The 21,102-nt window shown below is 46.2% G+C and overlaps 1 protein-coding gene across 2 annotated transcripts in view; it reads right to left on the minus strand.

Annotated features, from left to right (window-relative positions):
* Window positions 1-21,102, minus strand: part of Wdr48 (WD repeat domain 48) — a 39,192-nt gene that overhangs the window by 7,352 nt on the left and 10,738 nt on the right. For both annotated transcript variants that reach the window (XM_004662103.3, XM_045136871.1), the window contains exons 2-16: window positions 20,906-21,046; window positions 18,168-18,246; window positions 17,576-17,658; window positions 17,351-17,480; window positions 15,603-15,691; window positions 15,003-15,104; window positions 13,992-14,216; window positions 12,540-12,614; window positions 11,344-11,446; window positions 9,670-9,767; window positions 4,505-4,612; window positions 4,119-4,215; window positions 3,041-3,136; window positions 973-1,078; window positions 71-158 (exon numbers count right to left, since the gene is read on the minus strand). In XM_004662103.3, the coding sequence (XP_004662160.1) occupies window positions 71-158; window positions 973-1,078; window positions 3,041-3,136; window positions 4,119-4,215; window positions 4,505-4,612; window positions 9,670-9,767; window positions 11,344-11,446; window positions 12,540-12,614; window positions 13,992-14,216; window positions 15,003-15,104; window positions 15,603-15,691; window positions 17,351-17,480; window positions 17,576-17,658; window positions 18,168-18,246; window positions 20,906-21,046 (1,620 nt within the window). The remainder of the gene's footprint in view (window positions 1-70; window positions 159-972; window positions 1,079-3,040; window positions 3,137-4,118; window positions 4,216-4,504; window positions 4,613-9,669; window positions 9,768-11,343; window positions 11,447-12,539; window positions 12,615-13,991; window positions 14,217-15,002; window positions 15,105-15,602; window positions 15,692-17,350; window positions 17,481-17,575; window positions 17,659-18,167; window positions 18,247-20,905; window positions 21,047-21,102) is intronic.

A 21,102-nucleotide genomic window follows, 5' to 3' on the forward strand; every position in this document is an offset into this window, starting at 1 on the left:
TGCCTAAAACAGTCCCGAGAGGCAGGACTGGGGAGAAGTAAAGGGCAAGGTGGGCCTGGAGGACACTTACATCCACAGTGATGTCAATGACCCATTGCGGCACTGTCTCGTTGAGGAGCATGGACTCGGTCTCACCCCCGGAATCTCGGCACAGCAGCCTGCAAACAACCCATCAGCTGACGGTCAGGACATGTGAAAGGACAAGGACATAGTCACAGACACAGGGAGCCACTCTCACAGGGTTCCCTCAGGATATGGCAGAGCTGGACAGGCCTCAGACTCAGGACCCTAGTTTGCAGGTCAGGCATACGCTGCAGCTGTTTCTGAGTCCCTGGGTGTGAGCAAGCAGTCAAGACCGGCCCTTGCCAGCGCGCTGCTGCGTGGCACACGACAGAGGCTGCCACCTCCAGTAGTCCTGCTCCTGGGAGTCCCCCCAGGACGGCGGACTGCACGCTCCAGGGCAAGACAGGCATATTTCTCACTTCTGCTCCTCTGGACACTAGTGTTTGCCCCTGGCTGCAGCCCAGCCCTCCCTTTCCCTGCAAGGCCCACAAACAAACAACTGGCACTCCAGGTTGGACTGGCATTGGCCAGGCCACAACAGTTCCCAGGCCAGGGTGCTTGGCCTAAACAGCAGATGTTGTCTACTCTGACCTGTGCTGTGCACAGGACTTCTGGGGAGGCTATCTTATCCTGCTCCTGGCAGCCCACCGGCAAAGTGAGAGAAACAGTTTACTGCCGGAACGACCAGAAAAGCTGCCCGGAGGCAGGTACCTGAGTAAGGTATCCAGTCATTCTACCACTGGCTGCTGGGGTCCTCCGAACGGTCTCAGTGCACCAGGCATGAAGGATGCCCTCCCAATTCCCGGCATTCTCACCAGTTAGTAACCCAGCTTCCTAGGTCTGTCTGAGTGTGCACTCCTAGCACAAGGGCCTCTCACACACGACGCCTCCAGTCCTCCCGAGTCGTACCTGAACAGCGTGCGGCCTCCAGCTTCACCGAAGATCACAGGAGTGTGTGGGGGCACTTGAAAGTAGCCATTTCCCTTCTGCACGCGGTTCTCCTGCTCCCCGTTTACTAGGAAGAGATGCAGGCTGTGTGAGTACTGAAGTTAATGCCAAAAATGCAGATTTTAAACACTGCCACAGGCTTCAAATTCTTTAAGATTTTTAAAGTCAAAAGTCCCATAAAGGCTGGGGGATGTCTTAGTGGCTAAGGCCTTTGCCTGCAAAGCCAAAGGACCCAGGCTCAATTTCCCCACGACCCACAAAAGCTAGATGCACAATGTGGCACATGCGTCTGGAGTTCTCTCTCTCTGCCTCTTTTACTTAAAATAAAGACAGACGTTAGTAAAGGTAAAAACCAAACATTCCTGAATAGAACCATGGCCCTTGTTATACTTCATTAGAAATGACTATTTTGGAAGATCTTACCCTAAACCCACTGTACAACAGAGCCCATCTGGAGACTTTACTGTAAGATGTTTGATATTCAAAACAAGAAGCAGCCACAAGCACTAGGACACCTGTTTATGAACGATCTCCTTGTGCCTTTCCATCCTCCTTTCTTTTTCTTCTGTAAATCATCAAGTTCAGTAAATCTCCAGGACAAACTATCATGCTCACTAGGCGGACGGCACAAGGGTGACGCACCTCCCCAGGACCCATCCACTGCAGCTGCAGGCTCCCCCTCCACTTGGATTTCTCTGCAGTCTCTAAGCCAGGGCAGCTGGCCTGGGCCATTCCTCCACACTTCCCCGCACACAGGACACAGCTCACCTTCCAAACCCAGGGAACTTTGGGAACATCTCATGGTGCTAATGTTCCTCTCTTGCCTCAGAATCTTCTGAGAAAAAAGCACTGCCCTCTCAAGTACAGGGTTCATAGCCCTGATCTCCAGGCCTCTGAGTAGGTGGCTTACAAAGCAAGAATCCCTCTGGACAAAGCTGGAATATCCGAAGGCTGGGGCATGCAGTGACTGAGCTTGGGGGCAGGCAGACAGGACACTTAAGGCTGATATGTGACTTGTATGTCGTCGTCCCCCCCCTCACTGGACTCAAGGGAGTGCTGTTTTTAAACTATTTTAATTTATTTGCCTGGGACTTTGAGAGCATCTTGACTAACAGGAATGTCCCCACCTAAGCCACAGAGCTGAGAAGAGGCAGAGCTCACAGCGGAATCAGCTGTTGTTCCATGGAACACTTCTGACAGGGACTGAGCGGGCCAGGCAAGGACAAAGACAAGCTTCCCCAGGCTGGCAGAGCATCAAGGAAAGAGGGCGCGTTTCATTGTCGGAAGATTTGAATTCCACAAATTGTGACGGTGGGTCCAGGGCACAGAGCCAATCCCCTGGTCCCTGTTGCTCACTCCTGGTGGTCAGTATAGTTCTCAGCGGGACACATGACTCCTCAACCAGCTGCGGGCTTCATTCAAAGGACGTCCTTCCTTGTTCTCCAAAGTAACAGATGCTGCTTGTGGCATATACCTCAATCCCCACAGTGCTGGGCTTGAGTCCACAGCTTGTCCACAACCACTTCCCACTGCCTTGACTGTGCCCAAGGACATACGTTCTTTCCACACACTCAATCACTGACCCAGCCATTTCCCAGTTGGAATTTGAGCTTCTGGAAGTGTTCAAAGTCATAATCAGATAGATCACTAGACTAGGTAAACATGAAGAATGGTTGCACCACCCAAACCTATGTTTCTGAAGGAGCTCATCAGCTAGCTCGGAAGATCTATCCAAGGAGGCTACAGAAGTGCCAAGAGGGGAGTTTAGGGTAGCTCATTAGTATAGAGCAAAGGAACCTGATACGCACGAGGCTCCTTTCCTACCTTCAGCAGTCTCACTGACAGCCACACCACAGCGTCTGCTGCTGCTTTGGGCTTAGCGACAAGAAACTGGCAGATAGTCTCGCTTGAGATGCAGAAGGACAGGTGACTGGCTTATCACAGATGCTCATGTCACATGTTAACAGAGTTTTAGTACTCTTTTGGTTCTGTTCATTTCAGTCAATCACCTGAAAACAAGAATACTAACCGTGGTTTACTTCATTTTCTTCTTCATCTATTGGAGTCACGTGTGTTCTAGGCCAATATTCTAGCAATGCCTGGAGTAAAAGTCCTCCTAAGTTCACTGCAAAAGTTAATTAACAAGAGTTCATTAGTTGTAGCCTAAGAATGGAAAAATGGAAGAAAATAAATAAGTTTTCAATATCCTGACATTAAATTTGTTTTCGATAGAAGGGAGGAAGGCCTCTTCAGAGCGTGAACTGCACCTCAATACATACAACTTTTGTAGCTCTTGAAGGTACATTGTTCAATCTGATGTTATATAGTCTCACATGGTAGCCCAGGTTGGCATGAAACTCACAATATAGTCCAAACTGGTCTCAAGTTTGTGGCAATCCTCCTGCCTCAGCCTCCAAGGTGCCAGGATTATAGGCACGAGTCACTATGCTCAGCTTACCTACTTTTTTTATATGTGAGAGTGAGAGGCAGAGAACTGGCATGCCAGGGCCTCAGCCATTGCAACTGAACTCCAAATGCATGGGCCCCCTTGTGTGCATGTGCAACCTTGCACAATTGTATCACTGTGCATCCGGCTTACATGGGACCTGGAGAGTCGAACATGAGTCCTTAGGCTTCACAGGCAAGCCCCTTAACTGCTAAGCCATCTCTCCAGCCCAGCTTACCTATTCTTTAAAAACAAGGAACCCATCTATAAAGGGACAATCCCTACAAAGCCACTAAACCTGTACTGTGCACATCAAACATCTACCTCTACACAGCACATTCTTACAGTAGGGACTAAGGTGACACTCAGCACCAGGTACGGTAAGAGCTCTCACACAGAGGTGGGAAAACCCAGCACAGACTCGTCTGCTTGAAAAGACAACTCAGGGCACAGGAAGTGGCTCAGTGGTTAAGGCGCTTGCTTGCAAAGCCTGCCCGCCCAGACTCAGTTCCTCAGCACCTGTAAGGCCAGATGCACAAAGTGGCACATGTATCTGAAGTCCATCTGTAGAGGCAGGAGGTCCCGGCACACCCATTCTCCCTCTTTCAAATAAATGCATACAAACAATTTTTAAAAAAGGAAAGACAAAAAGACAACTCACATTTTGGGTCTGAGCCATCAGGGCTGCTGAAACCGGCATCCTTTGCTGAGACCCAGGCAGCAAAGCAGTCGCTTTCATCCAGAGTGATTGTCAGCATCTGGGGGGGGGGGGGGGAGGAGGGGTTAGCACCATCCGAATCCAGTATCTCTATAAACTCTGTTCCTTTGACTATCTGACTCAAGTGCTAAGCCATAGATTCAGAACCAAAATGTGTTTCCTGGGATTCAACAGCCACAGCCAAGCATTTAAAGTACAGTTTACAAGTATTAACATAGCTAAAAATATCAAAATATCAAAAGCTAAAAATAATGAAATCTGTAAGAATATTTATGGACTATGCTGGAGATCTTCACCTCAAATTACACAAATATTGAAAGTGAACTCACCCCTGTTTTTAAGTCTACTGAGAACCAGTTTGGCACATACACCATCTTAAATCTTTTCTTGATTTCATCTTCGAAATCTACTTTGCCAAGATCTTCAACTTTACATGCCTGTGCACCAAGAAGAATGTATAATAAGTATTTACCACTTTGGTTCTTTTCTAATTCCATATTTTATACTTTCACCTTTGTCTCAATAGACTCTAAAATCCATTTCAGAAATATCATAGCCATTCTTTTTTTAGGTTTTTTGAGGTATGATCTCATTTTAGCCTAGGCTGATTTGGAACTCACTCTGTATTTTCAGGCTGGCTTTAAACTCATGATGATCCTCCTACCTCTGCCTCCACAGTGCTGGGATTAAAGGGGTGTGCTACCACACCTGGCCTTTAATCTTAATACCTTTGAATAACTGTGCTGCTATTAAAATTTTATATTTAAACAAATCAAAATATAACACCCAGTAAGACTTATTTAGTTGAAATGCCTGATACAGATTTGAAAATAATGATTATAACTATGTTCGAAGAAATCAAAGGAAACAAATTCCTGAAAGAGAACACAGAAAACCAACTTGATGAAATAGGGATGTCAATAAGAGACATGAGTAAGGAAACAGAAATATAGAGGAAGCCAGGTGTGGTGGCACACCCCTTTAATCACAGCACTCATGAGGCAAAGGTAGGAGGATTGTCTTGGGTTCAAGGCCACCATGAGACTACAGAGTGAATTCCAGGTCAGTCTGAGCTACAATGAGACCCTATTTCAAAAAACAAAAAGAGCCGGGTGTGGTGGTGCACACCTTTAATCCCAGCACTTGGGAGCCAGAGGTAGGAGGATCACCATGAGTTCAAGGCCACCCTGAGACTACAGAGTGAATTCCAGGTCAGCCTGAACTAGAGTTGAGACTCTACCTTGAAAAACAATCGTGAGTACTAGAAATGAAAAAACACTGTAAGTCAAATTAAAAAAACTGTAGAAAGTCTCACCAACAGAATGGATCATAGGACAGAATATCTAAACTAGAAAACCAAGTGGCAGATCTAATATAGTCCAACAAAGAGAAAGACAAACCTGTAGGAAGGTATGGATGGGAATTTCAACATTCGGGACACTATGACAATTAGACACAAGAATCCAGGGCACAGTAGAAGAATTTCACTCCAAAGGCACAGCAGGCATCTTCAACAACATCATAGAAGAAAACTTCCCCAAATAAGGAAAGAGATGCCAATGCAGATACAGGAAGACTTTAGAACACCAAACAAACAAAACCAGGAAGGAACCTCTCCTCATCATATTATAATTAAACTACTAAACACACAAACCAAAGAAAATATATTGTAAGCAGTTAGAGAGAAACATCAAGTCCCTATAAAGGCAAGCCCATCAGGATCACAGCAGATTACTCAACACAAACTTTTAAAGCCAGAAGGGCTTGGAGTGATGTGTTCTAAATTCTGAAAGATAATACCTGTCAACCAGGCTTACTTTATCCTCCAAAGCTATCCATCCAAATTGATGGAGAAATAATGACATTCCACAACAAAAACAGGCTAAAGGAATATATGACCACTAAGCCAGCTCTACAAAAAATACTTGAAGGGATCCTTCACAAGGAAGAGAAAGGAAAGCACTCACATGAGGAAACAGGAAAAAATAAAGCATACTCAAATAATAGTTAATACAAGAGAGTAAAGGAAAAAAAGGAAAGCACTGTAAAACAAGAGGAATGGCAAGAATAAATACGTACCTTTCAATAATAACTTAAAAAATTGTAATTTATTTTAGAGAAAGAAGAGAGAATTGGCTTACCAGGGCCTCAGCCACTGAATCAAACTCCAGATGCTTGCGCTATCTAGTGGGCATGTGCGACCTTGCACTTGCCTCACCTTTATGCATCTGGCTTATGAGGGATCTGGAGAGTCGAACAGGGGTCCTTAGGCTTTGCAGGCAAGCACCTTAACCGTTAAGCCATCTCTCCAGCCCTCAATAATAATTCTTCATATTAATGGCCTCAATGCCCCAACCAAAAGACACAAGCTTGCAGACTAGATTAAAAGACAAGATCCATCTGTTTGTTGCCTCCGAGAAATCACCTCTTCATAAAAGACAGACATTATCATAGGGTGAAAGGATGGAAAATGGTATTTCAAGAAAATGGGCTGGTGTTACTATCCTAATATCTGATAGGATAAGTCAAACCAACATTAGTTAGTAAAGATAAGAAGGTTACTATACTGATTAAAGGAACAATTCAAAAGTACATTCCAACTGCACCTAAAATGGGTGCTCCCAATCTCACCAGACACTATTGACTTAAGGTCACAGATAATACCAAGCAGAATTGTAGTTGGTGACTTCAATATCCCACTCCTATCAATTGACAGGTCATCATGGCAACAAATAAACAGAGACATCTGCATTAAATGATGTCATAGAACAAATGGACCTAACAGATACTTGCAGAACATTTCATCCAAATGCTGCAGAATGTACATTCTTTTCAGCAGCACATGGAACATTCTCTAAAACAGACCATATATTAGGACACAAAGCAAATCATTACAATTACAGGGAAACTGAATGATGAATGGGTCACTGAAGAAATAAAAAAGAAAATTAAAAAAATTCATAGAATCAGATGATAATGAGAATACAACATACCAAAACCCTTGGGACACAATGAAGGCAGTCCAAAGAGGGAATTTTATTTTGTTTTATTTTTTGTTTTTTGAGGTAGTGTCTCACTCCGGCCCAGGCTGACCTGTAATTCACTATGGAGTGTCATGGTGGCCTTGAACTCATGGTGATCCTCCTACCTCTGCCTCCTGAGTGCTGGGATAAAAGGCATACACCACCACACCCAGCAGAAGAGGGAAATTTATAGTTTTAAGTGTCTATATGAAGAAATTAGAATGGTCACAATTAAACAACTGATGTTTTACCTTCAGGCCTTGGAAAAAGAAGAGCAAGACAAACCAAAAATCAGTACATGGGAAGAAATGATAAAGATTAGGGTAGAAATTAATGAAATAGAAACCAAAACCATAATAAAAAATAAAACAAAGAGCTGGTTCTTTGAAAGGATAAATAAGATCTGACCAAGAGACAAGACACAAATTAATAATATTAGAGATGAAAAAGATACCATCACAACAAATATCAGAGAAATTCAGAAAATCATGAGGACATGCTTTAAGAACATGTACTCCACCCAAGTTTAAAAATCTGAAAGAAATGGATGATTTCCTAGATTTATATGAACTACCAAAATTAAACCAACATAGGATAAACTATTTAAATAGACCTATAACAAGTATAGAGATCAAAGCAGTTATAAACAATCTCCCAACTGAAGCCAGGTGTGGTGGCATATACCTTTAATCCTAGCACTCTGGAGGCAGAGGTAGGAGGATCACCATGAGTTCAAGGCCACCCTGAGACTACATAGTGAATTCTAGGTCAGTCTAGGCTAGAGTGAGACCCTACCTCGAAAAAAAAAAAAAAGATCATTCACCCCAACCAAGTAGACTTTATCCCAGAGATGGCAGGGAAGGTTCTACATATGGAAATTGATAAATGTAATACACTTATATAAATGGACTGAAGGACAAAAATCACATAATCACCTAAATAGGTGCAAAAAAGGCATTTGACAAAAATCCAACATCCTTTCATGGTAAAAGTCCTAAAGAAACTGGGAATAGAAGGAACATATCTCAACATAATAAAGGCAATTTATGACAAACCTACAGCCAACATAATACTAAATGGAGCAAAACTTGAAGTTTTTCCACTAAAATCAGGAACAAGATAAGGATTCCGTGTCCCCACTTTATTTAACAGTATTAGAAGTCTTAGCTATAGGAATAAGGCAAGAGACACATATGAAGAAAGGCATACAAATTGGAAAGGAAGAGATTAAGTTATCATTACTTGCAGATGATATGATTCTACACATAAATAAGCCTAAAATACTACCAGCAAACTATTAGAGCTGATAAACACTTTTAGCAATATAGCAAGATACAAAATAAACACACAGAAATCAATAGCCTTTCTCTATACTAACAAAAAACATGCTAAGGCTGAAATTAGGAAATTACTCCCATTCACAATTGCCTCAAAAAAATAAATAAAATAAACAGAGTACCTTGGAATAAACCTAACCTCATAATAGGAAGAAAAGATGATGACATCAAAATAAAAGACTAATTGAGAGGGGGAGGGAATTTGAAGGACAATGGAGTTGTGAAGGAAAAAGGGAGGGAATGGCAATATTATGGTTTATTGTCTATAATTATAAAAGTTGTTAATAAAAAAGTCAAGAACAAAGTCTCCCTCTACACACACACACACACAGAGACATGCATACATACAAACATAGTTTTTCAAGGTAGGGTCTTGTTCTAGCCTAGGCTGACCTGGAATTCATTGTGGAATCTTAAGGCTGGCCTCAAACTCACAGACATCCTCCTACTCGGCCTCCGAAGTGTTGGGATACTGTGCTGACCTAACAGGCCATTACACTCATCTGTCAGTATCTGCACACGAGCAGCTGCTGCATGACAGAAATGCTGTTCCTGATGCACGGTGACTCAGGCAGCAGCAAGAGTGAGCCACAGAGCTGCGTGGAGAAAACCGCTAGTCAGCCTCGCAGAGTGGCGGCTGGCCTGGCAGGGTCTCTTGGGCGTTCTGCAGGCAATCGGGTGCTGGGACGCGTGAGCTAAGCCACAGGAGCGGTGAGCACCAGAAGAAGAATCAGGAAGTTTTGCTAGTGAGTTCCTGAGGGTGCTCTGGATGCTACCAGTCTTCAGGGTGGGAACCTTCTATGAACTAAGGGACAGGACAGGACAGCTCCTCACTTCAGGGAATAACCAGCCTAAAATGCCCACAGTGTAAAGGATGAGAACCTCTTAAGGTAAGTAGCACAGAGCACAGTCACAGCACAGTCACCTGACAGAATAGTGCCACTCACACCGTTCAGTTACTTAAAGGTGAAATGACTCATCATTTAATAGTCACAGAGTAACGTATCCAGTCCTCACTAAAGTCTTATTGTAATTAGACATTTATGTACTTATTCTATTTATCATGAATGTAAAAGAAAAAAATAAAGGGAGTACATGACCCACCAATCTCTATGTAATCCCAAAGATGCTCACCTTCAGTACATCCCAGTACGCCACATTATTATTGGTATCTTTGGTTAATATATGTCTCTTGTCATTGAGGATGTGGCACTGAATAATACTAGCACCCCCTACGGAGGAAAAACAACCGACAAGATGATAATCCTTTTACACACAAATTACAGGAACAGAGGCAAATGAGCCGTGAGAGAGGAAGACATCATTACTTGTATCACTTGAAGTTACAAACGTGAGGACGAGGTGTCTGACTTAGCAGAGGCCGCAGACTCAAGGGCTCTGGGGACTGCTACCAGTGGGGCAGCGCTGAGCCACACCACGGCGGGACCGGCCAGCTTGGACTTGCCAGCGCCCTCCCTGAACGCAGTTCCTAAGGGTCTTAAGGTAGACTTGGGCGTCTACACAGTTCACGAATGCAGCTAAGATGACGACTCACAGCGCTGATACAGACGCGGGCCAAGGGCCTGGGGAGACGGCTGGGTGCTTCAAGGTACTTGCTTGAAAACAAAAAGCCTGACAGCCTGAGTTTGATTCCGCAGTACCCAGGTAAAGCCAAGATGCACAAAGTGGCGCATGCATCTGGAGTTCATTTACAGTGGCACGAAGCCCGAGCGTGCCCATCCTCATTCTTTCTGTTTGCAAGTAAGTAAATAAAAACATTTTAAGTCGGGTGTGGCGGCACATGTCTTTAATCCCAGCACCGGGGAGGCAGAAGTAGAAGGATCGCTGTGAATTCGAGGCCAGCCTGAGACTCCACAGTGAATTCCAGGTCAGCCTGGGCTAGAGTGAGACCCTAGCTTGAAAACAAAATTATATATATATTTATTTATTTAAAAATATATGCTTTTCTCTTGTCACAGCTGAAACATGTAGAATTTGAGGACCACACCTGTCCTTTTTTGGCCTGTGCAAAAGACATCATCAAACCCTAAGTATTTTGCAAACTGCCTGCTGGCTTTACCCCGTCTATTCTGCCGTGGGGTGAAAAGTTACCTCAAGAATAATAATACAATAAATGGGTGTGCAGGCATCTCTTTGATATGCTGAAAGAAAATGTGGCATATATGTGACTAGAAAGATGGCACAATGGTTATAGGTACTAGCTTGCAAAGCCTGACAGGCTGGGTTCAATTCCCCAGCACACACAAAACCAGATACACAAAGTGGTGCATGACTTTGTAGTTCATTTACAGCGGCAGGAGGCCCTGACGTGCCCATACCCACTCTCTCTAATAAATAAACAAAACATACTTTTAAAATGTGGTAATGCATATGGATATATGTGGTAGCACTCAGCCACAAAGAACGAACCATCGTCTGTAGCAAAACAGAACTGGAGGACATTCTGCTAAATGAAACAAGCCAGTCTGAGACCAGCATTGTAGGTTTCACTCACAGCACAGTTAGAGGAGGTCCAAGTGTGAACAGTTAGGAGAGCCCAGGAGGGAGCTTCAGAGGCTCGGCCTGACCAGCGCGCTCGGTACATGTGCCGCAAGCAGCACACTAGTCCCACTAATATGTCACCAACACGTTATTAAAAAGTTAACTCAAAACCTCATTTATGCCTCTCTCATACTAAAACCCATACACGAGCCTATTTGCATTTAAAAAGATCACCACCTTTATTTCTGTCCATCTCTTATCAACTATAACCTTAATAAAGAGTAGGCTGGCTTCTGGTCCTCTCACCTTTGATGACTTGGTCGGGCTGCGTACAGAGGGGTGTTATGGGGTTTGTACAGTCATTGTCATAATCACCAGATGCTCGGAAATTATGAATCCCCTTCAGTGTCTAAAGGAACAAAATTGTCATTTAATTATTTCAAGCTCAAATAGCCTGGCCAATGAGCTTACAGTTTCAAAAGAGTTCAAGAACAGCGGCTAGAGAGATGGCTTAGTGGTTATAGCACTTGCCTTCAAGGCTTAACATCTCAGGTTCAATTCCCTGTGCTCACATAAAGCCAGAAGCACAAAGTGGCACATGCATGTGGAGTTTTGTTTGCGGGGGCTAGAGGCCCTGGCGTGTCTATTCTCTCTCTCCTCTCTCTGCTTGCAAATAAAAGTTCAAGAACAAGGAGATGGGAAACCTCCACGAAGACCCCATCTGCCCCAGCACAGCGATTCACCAGCACCAAAGAGCCCCACGAGCCTGAAGGACGGCTATCACATGAAGGGAGGAGTGCTCTTCTCGATGAGAGTGCACTGGGAGTTGGCGGCACCACGGAACACTGGTGGCATCTACACAGTGTTGTGAGGGGACACACAATAGGAGCCAGCACAAGGACCGTACCCATAAGACTTTACCACCCTCTTCAACTCAAGATCTAAGGTTATCAGTGACTGACGACAGCTTCTACGGTTTGCTGTTTCTAGCCCTGCTTTTCATATATGGAGAAAAGCACTTTCCCACTCTCTCATGGTTAGAGAAACTAGAATCCCAGTGAGTTCTCTCTGCCTTGCTGTATTTGGGCTTCCCACTTGCATTCTTTTTGTTTGAGACAGCACCTTGCTATCTAGCCCAGGATGGCCTTGAACTCATGGCTATCCTACCTCTGCCTTCCAAGTGCTGGAGTACAGTGGCGTGCCATTATGCCTGGCTGGACCACATACTTTCAGAAGCAGCTTTGTGATGCAGAGGCTGTATCGACACTCACTGGTTTAGTCAGGGGACAGTATACTCACAATGTGTCAGTACATGTCCTGAAGCCAACAAGGAAGCCAGAAACTTCATTCTGCCTGTGAACATTACTGTCACAGGGGTTTTCAGGCTTTGGTCACCACCCCAAGGCAGGCTGACAGGGTCCCCGTGAGCCTCTGCTGGAGGCTGGCCCGCCTGTGCTAACACGAACTCACAAACCTCTGTTAGGACCACCAGGCTCACTTACCCACTTATTTACTGTAGACTTAGTTGTTGCAACCCAGATGGCAGGAGGCGGGTCAGCCGACCTGTCGAGTTCCATCTGAGAACAAGACACAACAACACTGCTTGGAAGGCTGACTCCTCCCAACAGCCGGGCCTGTCTAGACATCCCCGAGTATTAGCTCCTCAGTTAACCACACACTGACTGCATCAGGCCATGCGGCAGCGGCAGCGCAGACAGAGGTGTCTCTACTAGAGTTCACCGTCTGCTCAAGGATAGAGGCAACCTCTCAACAAAACCAGCCAAGTCTTTCTGCAGAGTGGGGATTGAATGCAGGACATCCCACATGCTAGTCAAGTCTACCACTGAGCTGCACCCTCAGCTAGCCAGCCAGCCACCCAGCCGTCCAGGGTCTCACTAAGTGAGTCAGGCCGTCCTTGAACTTGTGATGCCCTGCATCAGTCTCCTGAGCAGCTGGGATTACAGGTGTGTGCCACTGCAGCAGGAGGGAGAGTTGGGGAGGGGTGCGTTGGAGGGACCTACATGGGTACTGGCAAAAGGGTAAGATGCCCCAAGAGAAAGTACTACTTTGCTTTTGCTACTCTAGTTTTCAGATTCAGGGTCTTGCTAAGTAGCCCTGCCTGGCCTCTCAGGGTTACCGCCTTGAGCTTACATTCTTCCTTAAAAACGAGGAGGTAATTTTTTTGAGAAAGTCTGAAATAAGAACAAGCAAGGGCTCTCCCAACCCAACAGCCCATGCGGTGAGCACAGATAGGGTGCCTGGGAAGACCACCACATGTACTTTCGGATTTTTAAGACTTTGTTCCACTCATCTGCTTTTCTTCCTGCACTAGGAAACTGCAGGTCTGGGGGGGTGGGAGGAGGGCTGGACTCCTAGCTATCGGGATCCTCCGTGGACAGTGACTCTCTTTACAACACGAGGTTGCCTGCGGCACAAGTTTTCCACAGCCAGGGGCTCCTGGTGCAGAGCTTCTCCTCCACCCTCGCCTCTCCACGCCTGCTTCCTGTCTGAAGGCCCTCGGGTGTGTTGGGATCCCTTCTGCCCAGAGGTCACGGACACATTCCCAGGCCTCCCTTTACTGTACATCTGCTCAGACAACCTCAACCACTCACGTTCTTCTCCTTCATCAAGGACAAGTCCGGAGAGGCAGGAACACGCGTGAGGCAGGCAGCCTCACCACCATCTTTCAGTGGGAGAGCCGTCTGTACAGCACTGACATTCCCGAGGAGTCAGTTTTCTGCAGTTACTTAGCAAACTGCTCCAGCACTGACCCAGGAGCTGGGCTGACACTCCTGCCTCACGCACACAGGTGCTCTTGTTGCCCTGTTGGGTTCGACCTTGGACAAAGGAACTTCCCTCCCATCCCACAGCTGATTCACGTTTCAGAACAGACCCCGCTATACTTGGCTAATAAGCTTACTGTCTTAATTTTAAAACCAAACTACATGGCATACCTTGAGAACTGGTGCTTTTTCTTCACAAATTAGCACCCGGATGTCAGGGTTCCTTAGGTCTGTACAGTAAATCTTCCTGTCCCTTCCTCCCGAGTACACATGTGTGAAGGCATCATTGACTTGCAGAGCCCAGACACCTTCATCATGGACTCGGTAGGTTGCTATACATCTCTGCTGGCCAAGAGACCAAAGGCGAATGGTCCCATCGGAACTACCCGAGAGGCACTGCAAACAGAGAATAACAGTGAGACGCCTGCTGAGGCGCTCTTCTGTCCTGTGTTTTGGGCTCACTTTCTCCACCAGCAAACCCACACTTCTGGGCACCTCCATTTGTGTTCTGTGCTGACAAGCTTGTGCTCATCTGACAAGACCAAAGGCAATGGTGCATGCCAAGCAGGGTACATCTCTGATTAAACTTGCCTGTTGATTATCAGTGCGTCTTGGAAGGAGTCTTGCTCTACTATGGGAGGCAGTCTGAGGGCAGTGAAGTCGAGAAGCAGGGGTCCCAGCATAATCATGTCTCGGGGGGGGGCGGACTACAAATGATTTTTTCCCCCCGAGGTAAGGTCTCACTCCAGCCCAGGCTCACCTGGAATTCACTAAGTAGTCTCAGGCTGGCTTTGAACTCACAGTGATCCTTCTACCATTCCACCTCAGTTTCCTGAGTGCTGGGTTAAAGGCATGTACCACCATGCCCAGCTTGCAGATACTTTTAAAATGTGGAGCATTACATATACAATTTAATATATTTAGCTTTATTTATTTATTTTTTGAGACAAAGTCAAACACTGTAGTCCAGGCTAGCCTTAAACTCACTGCAATCCTCCTGTTTCAGCTTCTGAATGCTGGGATGATGGCCACACGCCACCACACCTGGCTCGATACTTACACACTGAAGACTGAAAACGAGCACGATTTATGTGTGGGCTTTTGGTCCACGTTAAGTGGTGCCATGGTGCACCGTGGGGGGTTGACAAGGCCGTGGGCCAGCGGCCTCCAGCGCCAGTGTACCTGTGAGCCGTCTCTGCTGAGCAGCAGCGCCTTCACGTTGTCGGTGTGCCCTTTCAGCTTCATGAGCTTCGCGCAGGTTCTTGGGTCCCACACCCTCAGAACCTGTGGATTTTAACAGGACGTTACACAAGGTGAATAAACACACAGCCACATTTCAATAAGGCAACTCTGACAAGTCAAGGTCAACCATTCACTTCTGAAAAGAAAGGATGCTTCAGGTAGGGTTTCTGCCTGAGGCTTTTCTCCTAACAGAAAGCCTTTCTAACAGCAAAACCCCACAGCCCCATTGCCACACATGTAGCAGTGATGCAGTTACGCTCACTCACTCAGGTAACACTTTTGGATCCACTACATAAAACCACGGCCCATTTTTGCATTTAGGGTTTTTTGTTTGTTTTTGTTGATACAAAGGTCTTGCTGTGTTTCCCAGGCTGGTCTTGCACTTCTGAGTCAAGTGATGGCCTGCCTCAGCCTCTTGAGTGCTGGGACTCACAAGCATATGCCACTATACTAGCATGGCCCAAATATTCAATAATTAAACAGATCCAATTGTTTGGCTTGTTTTCTGGGGTTCAAATATGCTGTTCAAGTCCCCCTTACCTTCTCAGTGGACCCTGATACAATGATTGTTCCCAGTTGATTCATGGCCAGGCTATAAATGGAATCTTTGTTCCCACTTAAAGAAGAAGCTATTGAGGAGGATAAATGTTAACAAAATCAGCAGCTGTTTAGTGACAAGCCAGCAAAAATTACAAGTTCACTTATTCAGTTTAGAAACCCTTGAGTACTTCATGGGAAAGGAGTCTACCTGTGACAGAGACGACTCCAAGCACGAGCGTCACTGTGAACATCTCTGTCTTTTCTGCACTGAGCATGTGCAGGCGCTCAGTGGTGCTGCTAGACTGCCCTGCCCTGCCCATTACCTACCGTCCACACAGGAATGGACCCTCAAAGACACACCTACACCCAGACGTGAAAACGTGGCCAAAGTCATCATGACCCAAAGAAAGACAGGACACAAACCCGATTCAGGTCAAACAAAACCGAGGCAGTAATACTTCACAGTAAACGCGATGTTCATGCCCTCTACCTTACAGGTCAGTATCTCCGAAGAGAAAAAGGTGTTTACACAGAGTGACTTACTTCACGTAAGTACACACACTGAGACACTACTAGTAAGGGAGTGAGTACATGAGGTGTCTAGAGAAGTGCCTGAGTGTTAACTCACGAGTATTAGTATTCCAGACTCATGAACACCTGTGTGCCAGCCCAAACTGCAAACTCTCTACTGAGAGCAGACTGTCCATTAGGCTTGTGTCTGACCTGTGACAATCACCCCTATGTGAATTGCTGTTTCCTCCTTCCGTCTCTCTGAGGCAGTCCTTACACAGCTAGGTGGAGCCCAGTGATATGCCACGTGAGGACTAACTGCTGAATCCCTGCAACGGGATACAGGCACATTAAGTCAAGAACAGGGTTTAGACCTTCACATAATGCCGGGCAAAACAACCCTGACTTAGAAATACTAGTCTCCCAGCTTGCCCTTCCTGGCACATACTAGGTCACTTTAGAACTATTTTGGCTGTGGCATGGGAATGTTCCAGAGTCACAACAAACCAGAGGCCGATAATATCTAAATACGCCGCCAGCCCCCAGGGCAGGCTAAGCCTACAAGTCCTTTGCTGCCTGGCCTGGTGGCGTCCAGTAGGACAGGCCAAGCATGATGCTGAATTTCAAGTCTAGATGTGGGTAAGTCTGACCTGGTCGCCTGAGGCCTGTTAGCTTACTAAACAGGCACACTGTTTCCCTGCTGTGAAGGTCCTTAGACGCCCCTAGCAGCGCCCTAGCCTTCCTGGGCTCTCTGGGAGCCGGCTGGACACTACGACTGCAGCAAACAGTCCTTCTCAACTGGTGCCGGAAACCTTTCGCTCTCCTTGGAAGGCCACCTTGCTCTTGACACACAGCAAGGCCCCAGTCAGAAAGCTGCCTGCTTTGTCAGGCCAGCACTGCCTCTTCAGCAACCCTGTGGAGTGTGGACGAGACAGTGCTGTGGGAGCGGGTGTGAAGAAGCAGTGCAAGGACGGGGACCAACCCTTGGAGCAAACACACACACGCGCACACGCGCACACAAGAACACAGACACCTGGGGAAGATGCCATGTGCACACTGCAGTGAGGGACTAGCTCCCGGAGGCAAGCTCACTCTTGGAGCTAGAACACTATAGGCAGAAGCTCTCTCAAAACATGAAGCACTGTCTCAAGGCAAACCTATCAAAGATGCTTTATGAGCTACTCTTTATGGATGTCAACTCAGATCGCTTTGAAAATCATTCGTCTCAAACACCTTACTTGTGACTGTGTTATTTGAGGCAGTCAGTGCTGTAAGAGTGTTCACGTCCCAAAGGAATATCTGTCTGTCCAAGCCAGCTGATGCGACCAGTTCTTTATCCTTGGCATAGGCTAAGGCCTTGACGTAATCCTGCAAGCGAACAGGCATGCCATCATCTCCTCTGTGGGTCAAAGAACTGAGACTTGAACATGACAGGAAAGCTCTGAGAACTACAACCACTTTACCTTATGTGTCCTTAAAGTTGACATGCAAAACCCCTTATGTGCGTTCCATACTTTCACTGTTGTATCAGAGGAGGCCGATATTACTACAAAAGGCAAGGAGTTAACTGTATCTTTAGTAGCAGTTATAAAGACTTCTCTTAGAACAGAATATTAAACTAATGTAAAAGCTCTCTCCAGAATGTACTTTACATTTTTTAATTAGGCAGGGCAACTTTTCCAATGTTCCAGATGAAAAATACAACTAATATGACTGAGAAAACTTCTCATGCCAGACCAAGAGAAGGCTTTTACCCAGTTAAGAATATCAGTAAGGCTCAAGGAAAACACACACTACAAGAGTCTGCTGTCCGCAGTTCGGGTACATTAAGACAACGTGTGGAGGAAGAACAGGCACGCTGGTACAAGCAGGACGCAGGGTGGCACAAGATGCCTCTGGTCACACTGTTTGCTGAACTTCAGTGAACTACAGTTTCAAGGCGTGTGCACTTTGCTGTGTGCATGTCATGCTTCAATACCAAGGCTAATAAAACATGAAGAAAACATCAACTTGAAAGAAGCTTCCAGAAACCCAGTATGCCTGGGAGACACTTACATGTTCTCCCATTACAACAGAGCACAATGTCGTTGACCCAGTCGGTGTGGTGTTCCATAGACGCTATGTATGGGTCTTGCTGAAATTACAAGAAAACCATGAAGTCCGCATCAGAACAAAACACATTACACATTACAGAAAAGTCCAGACTCTCCAGTTAATACGCCCCACCGCTGTGCTTAGACTTGGTAACTAAATCAGAGTGGAACTCCCCCCGATAGCTGACGCTTGCAGATGACTGACCAATGGCAACAGTTGTGCTTCAGCAATAAAAGCCTGTGTTTTTAGAATGAATGCTTAATTCTTACACCCGGTGACAGGGAAGGTGACAGGCTCTGGGCTAGCCACTGTGCTGTGTGTGACACACAGTCAAAGATGGGCTCATTAGGAAAGGCCAGAAAAGCCAGGCGGGGTGGTGCACGGCTTTAACCCCAGCACTCTTAGGCAGAGATAAGAGGATCACTGTGCGTTCAAGGCCACCCTGAGGCTACATAGTGAATTCCAGGTCAACCTGGACTAGAGTGAGACCCTACCTGGGGTGGGGTGGGGGCAGAAAAGACCAGGGGATCCACAGGGACAGAGTAGCCTGGCCTGACGGTGAGAGATGACCACTCTGCCTTTAGCTTCCTGTGCTTGCCTTCGGAGAGGGCATCGGTGCTCCTTTGCACAGCCCGAGTCCCTGAGACACAGACGAACCCACTGACTATGCGTTTCAATCCAGTAACCAGAGCCTCTTCTACTCTCTCCAGGCTTTATTACCAGAGGTGCCTCTTAAGTACCGGTGCTCAGTCAAGCCCTATGACCCACCAAGCTTGAGAAGCTTCATGGCAAAGAAAACAGCTCTTCTTCAGCATGTCTGTTTTAGGATGGGTGCTACTCAGTGTTGTCACAAAGACCAGAGAGATGCTTGAGGGTAGGACAGACAGACTGCCAGATTCTCACACAATAAAGCTTGCTGGACTGAATTCATGAAAGAAACCTTACCTGGGGACTGATAAGCAGATCTTTCTCCTCACTGAACATTAGCTTAGAGAGCTTGCTAAAAAGACACATCTTCTAAAACTACAAGGTCTAGGGCTGGAGGGATGGCTTAGAGGTGAAGGCACTTGCCTACAAAAACCAAAGGACCCACGTTAGCCAGATGCACAAGGGGGGCGTACATGTCTGAAGTTCGTTTCAGTGGCTGGAGGCCCTGGCACGCCCATTCTCTCTCTCTGTCAAATAAATAAATAAAAATAAAATATTTAAAAATACAAGGTCTAGTACCAGGGACCTGGAGTTAGGATCTAGTCAGTTAAAGCCCGTGGGTTTCTCTGAGTCTGGCTTCTCACACTGGGAAGTGGCTCACAAGCAGCTGCCTGAGGCTTACTGGGAGAAGACCTTCGGAGGGCAGGAAAGGCCAGGACTGCCTGGTGCTTCCTTCCTGCTACATTTTTGTCTCCATCACTCACAACATTTAAACAAAATACCAGGAGTTCCTTCCCTCTTGACTGTAGGTTCCTTTTTCCCATATATCGAAGCCCTGGTACCTGTTTAAGAAAGCGGGCTTTCAGGGCCAGGGTGTGGCACCGTGGCAGAGTTCTCACCTGGCTTGCACAGGGTCCCAGGCTCAACTCCCAGCACTGTCAGCAGCACCTGCAGTGTTTAAGACTACCATGGAAGACGGAGATGTTTCCAAAGGCTTGCACCCACCTTATGTTAGCTAGTAAAGCCTCACGCGTTTTGTTAACACCCTACCTACTTTGGGCATGCCTGTTTGTGTGTGTGTGCACATATGTGGAGCCCAGGACAGCCTTGGGTGTTATTCGTTAGATGCCATCCTCCTTTTCATTTTTTTTTGAAGTAGGGTCTCACTCTAGCTCAAGCTGACCTGGAATTTACTGTTAGTCTGAGGTGGCTTTGAACTTAGTGATCCTCCTACCTCTGCCTCCCAAGTGCTGGGATTAAAGGTGTGTACCATCATGTCTTGGGGCTCCTCTTTTTTTGAGATGGGGTCTCTCATAGGCCTGGAGCTCACCAGTGAGGCTAGACTGGCTGGCCAGCGAAGTGAGCTCCGGATCTGCCTGCCTGCAGCTCCCCTGCTGGGACTACAGGTGCATGCTAACACGCCCAGCTTTGTATGTGGGTTTGTATGGGGACTCTAACTCAGGTCCTCATGTTTGCAAGGTATGCACTTTACTGACTGAGCCATCTCCCCAGCCCCAGGACCCTAAATCACTAGCCCAGGCTAACCTGGAATTCACTATGTAGTCTCAGGGTGACCTCGAACTCATGACAATCCTCCTACCTCTGCTTCCCGAGTGCTGGGATTAAAGGCATGTTCCACTGTGCCTAGCTCTAGTCACTTTTAAATGAATTAAAAAAGAACATATTCAAGATTAATCATAAACATAAAAGTTATTCAATCTTTTTATTTTTTTATTTAGTAAGACTTCCAAGAGACTTCTTGGGCTCAAAGTTAAAACAAAACATCTGTGGAAAGTAATCAGTCCCAACCAACCAAATGCCTTGCAACTCTGTTAGCTCTGACAGCAAGCTGCACTTATGGAGTCCCTGCTTCCGCTCAAACACTTCTGGAACTCAAGGTGGTTTTCTCAGAAGATTACAGAATCCAGGTTGTAAAGTATTAAAAATCTCAGTGACCAGAGAGACTAACTCTGAAATGGAACACTGAGTTACAGCCTTGAGTCCTAAGCTCCCGAGTGGATTTCAGACTGTACACACAAGCTTCCCCTCACCTTGTGCTGGTTGACACTCCATATTCTTATGATGGAGTCCCGGCCAGCTGTGAAGAGTCTGTTCAGGGCTGGATCCAGCTGCAGGGCATTGACCCCATTCCGATTATACTTCTCCACTTCATCTCGAATAACATAGGAGACCTGATGATGGATGCAACAATGCCTGCTGATGAGCCATGTACTGACAACATGTAGGC

Source organism: Jaculus jaculus, chromosome 17, assembly GCF_020740685.1.
Source record: "Jaculus jaculus isolate mJacJac1 chromosome 17, mJacJac1.mat.Y.cur, whole genome shotgun sequence".
NCBI lineage: Eukaryota > Metazoa > Chordata > Mammalia > Rodentia > Dipodidae > Jaculus > Jaculus jaculus.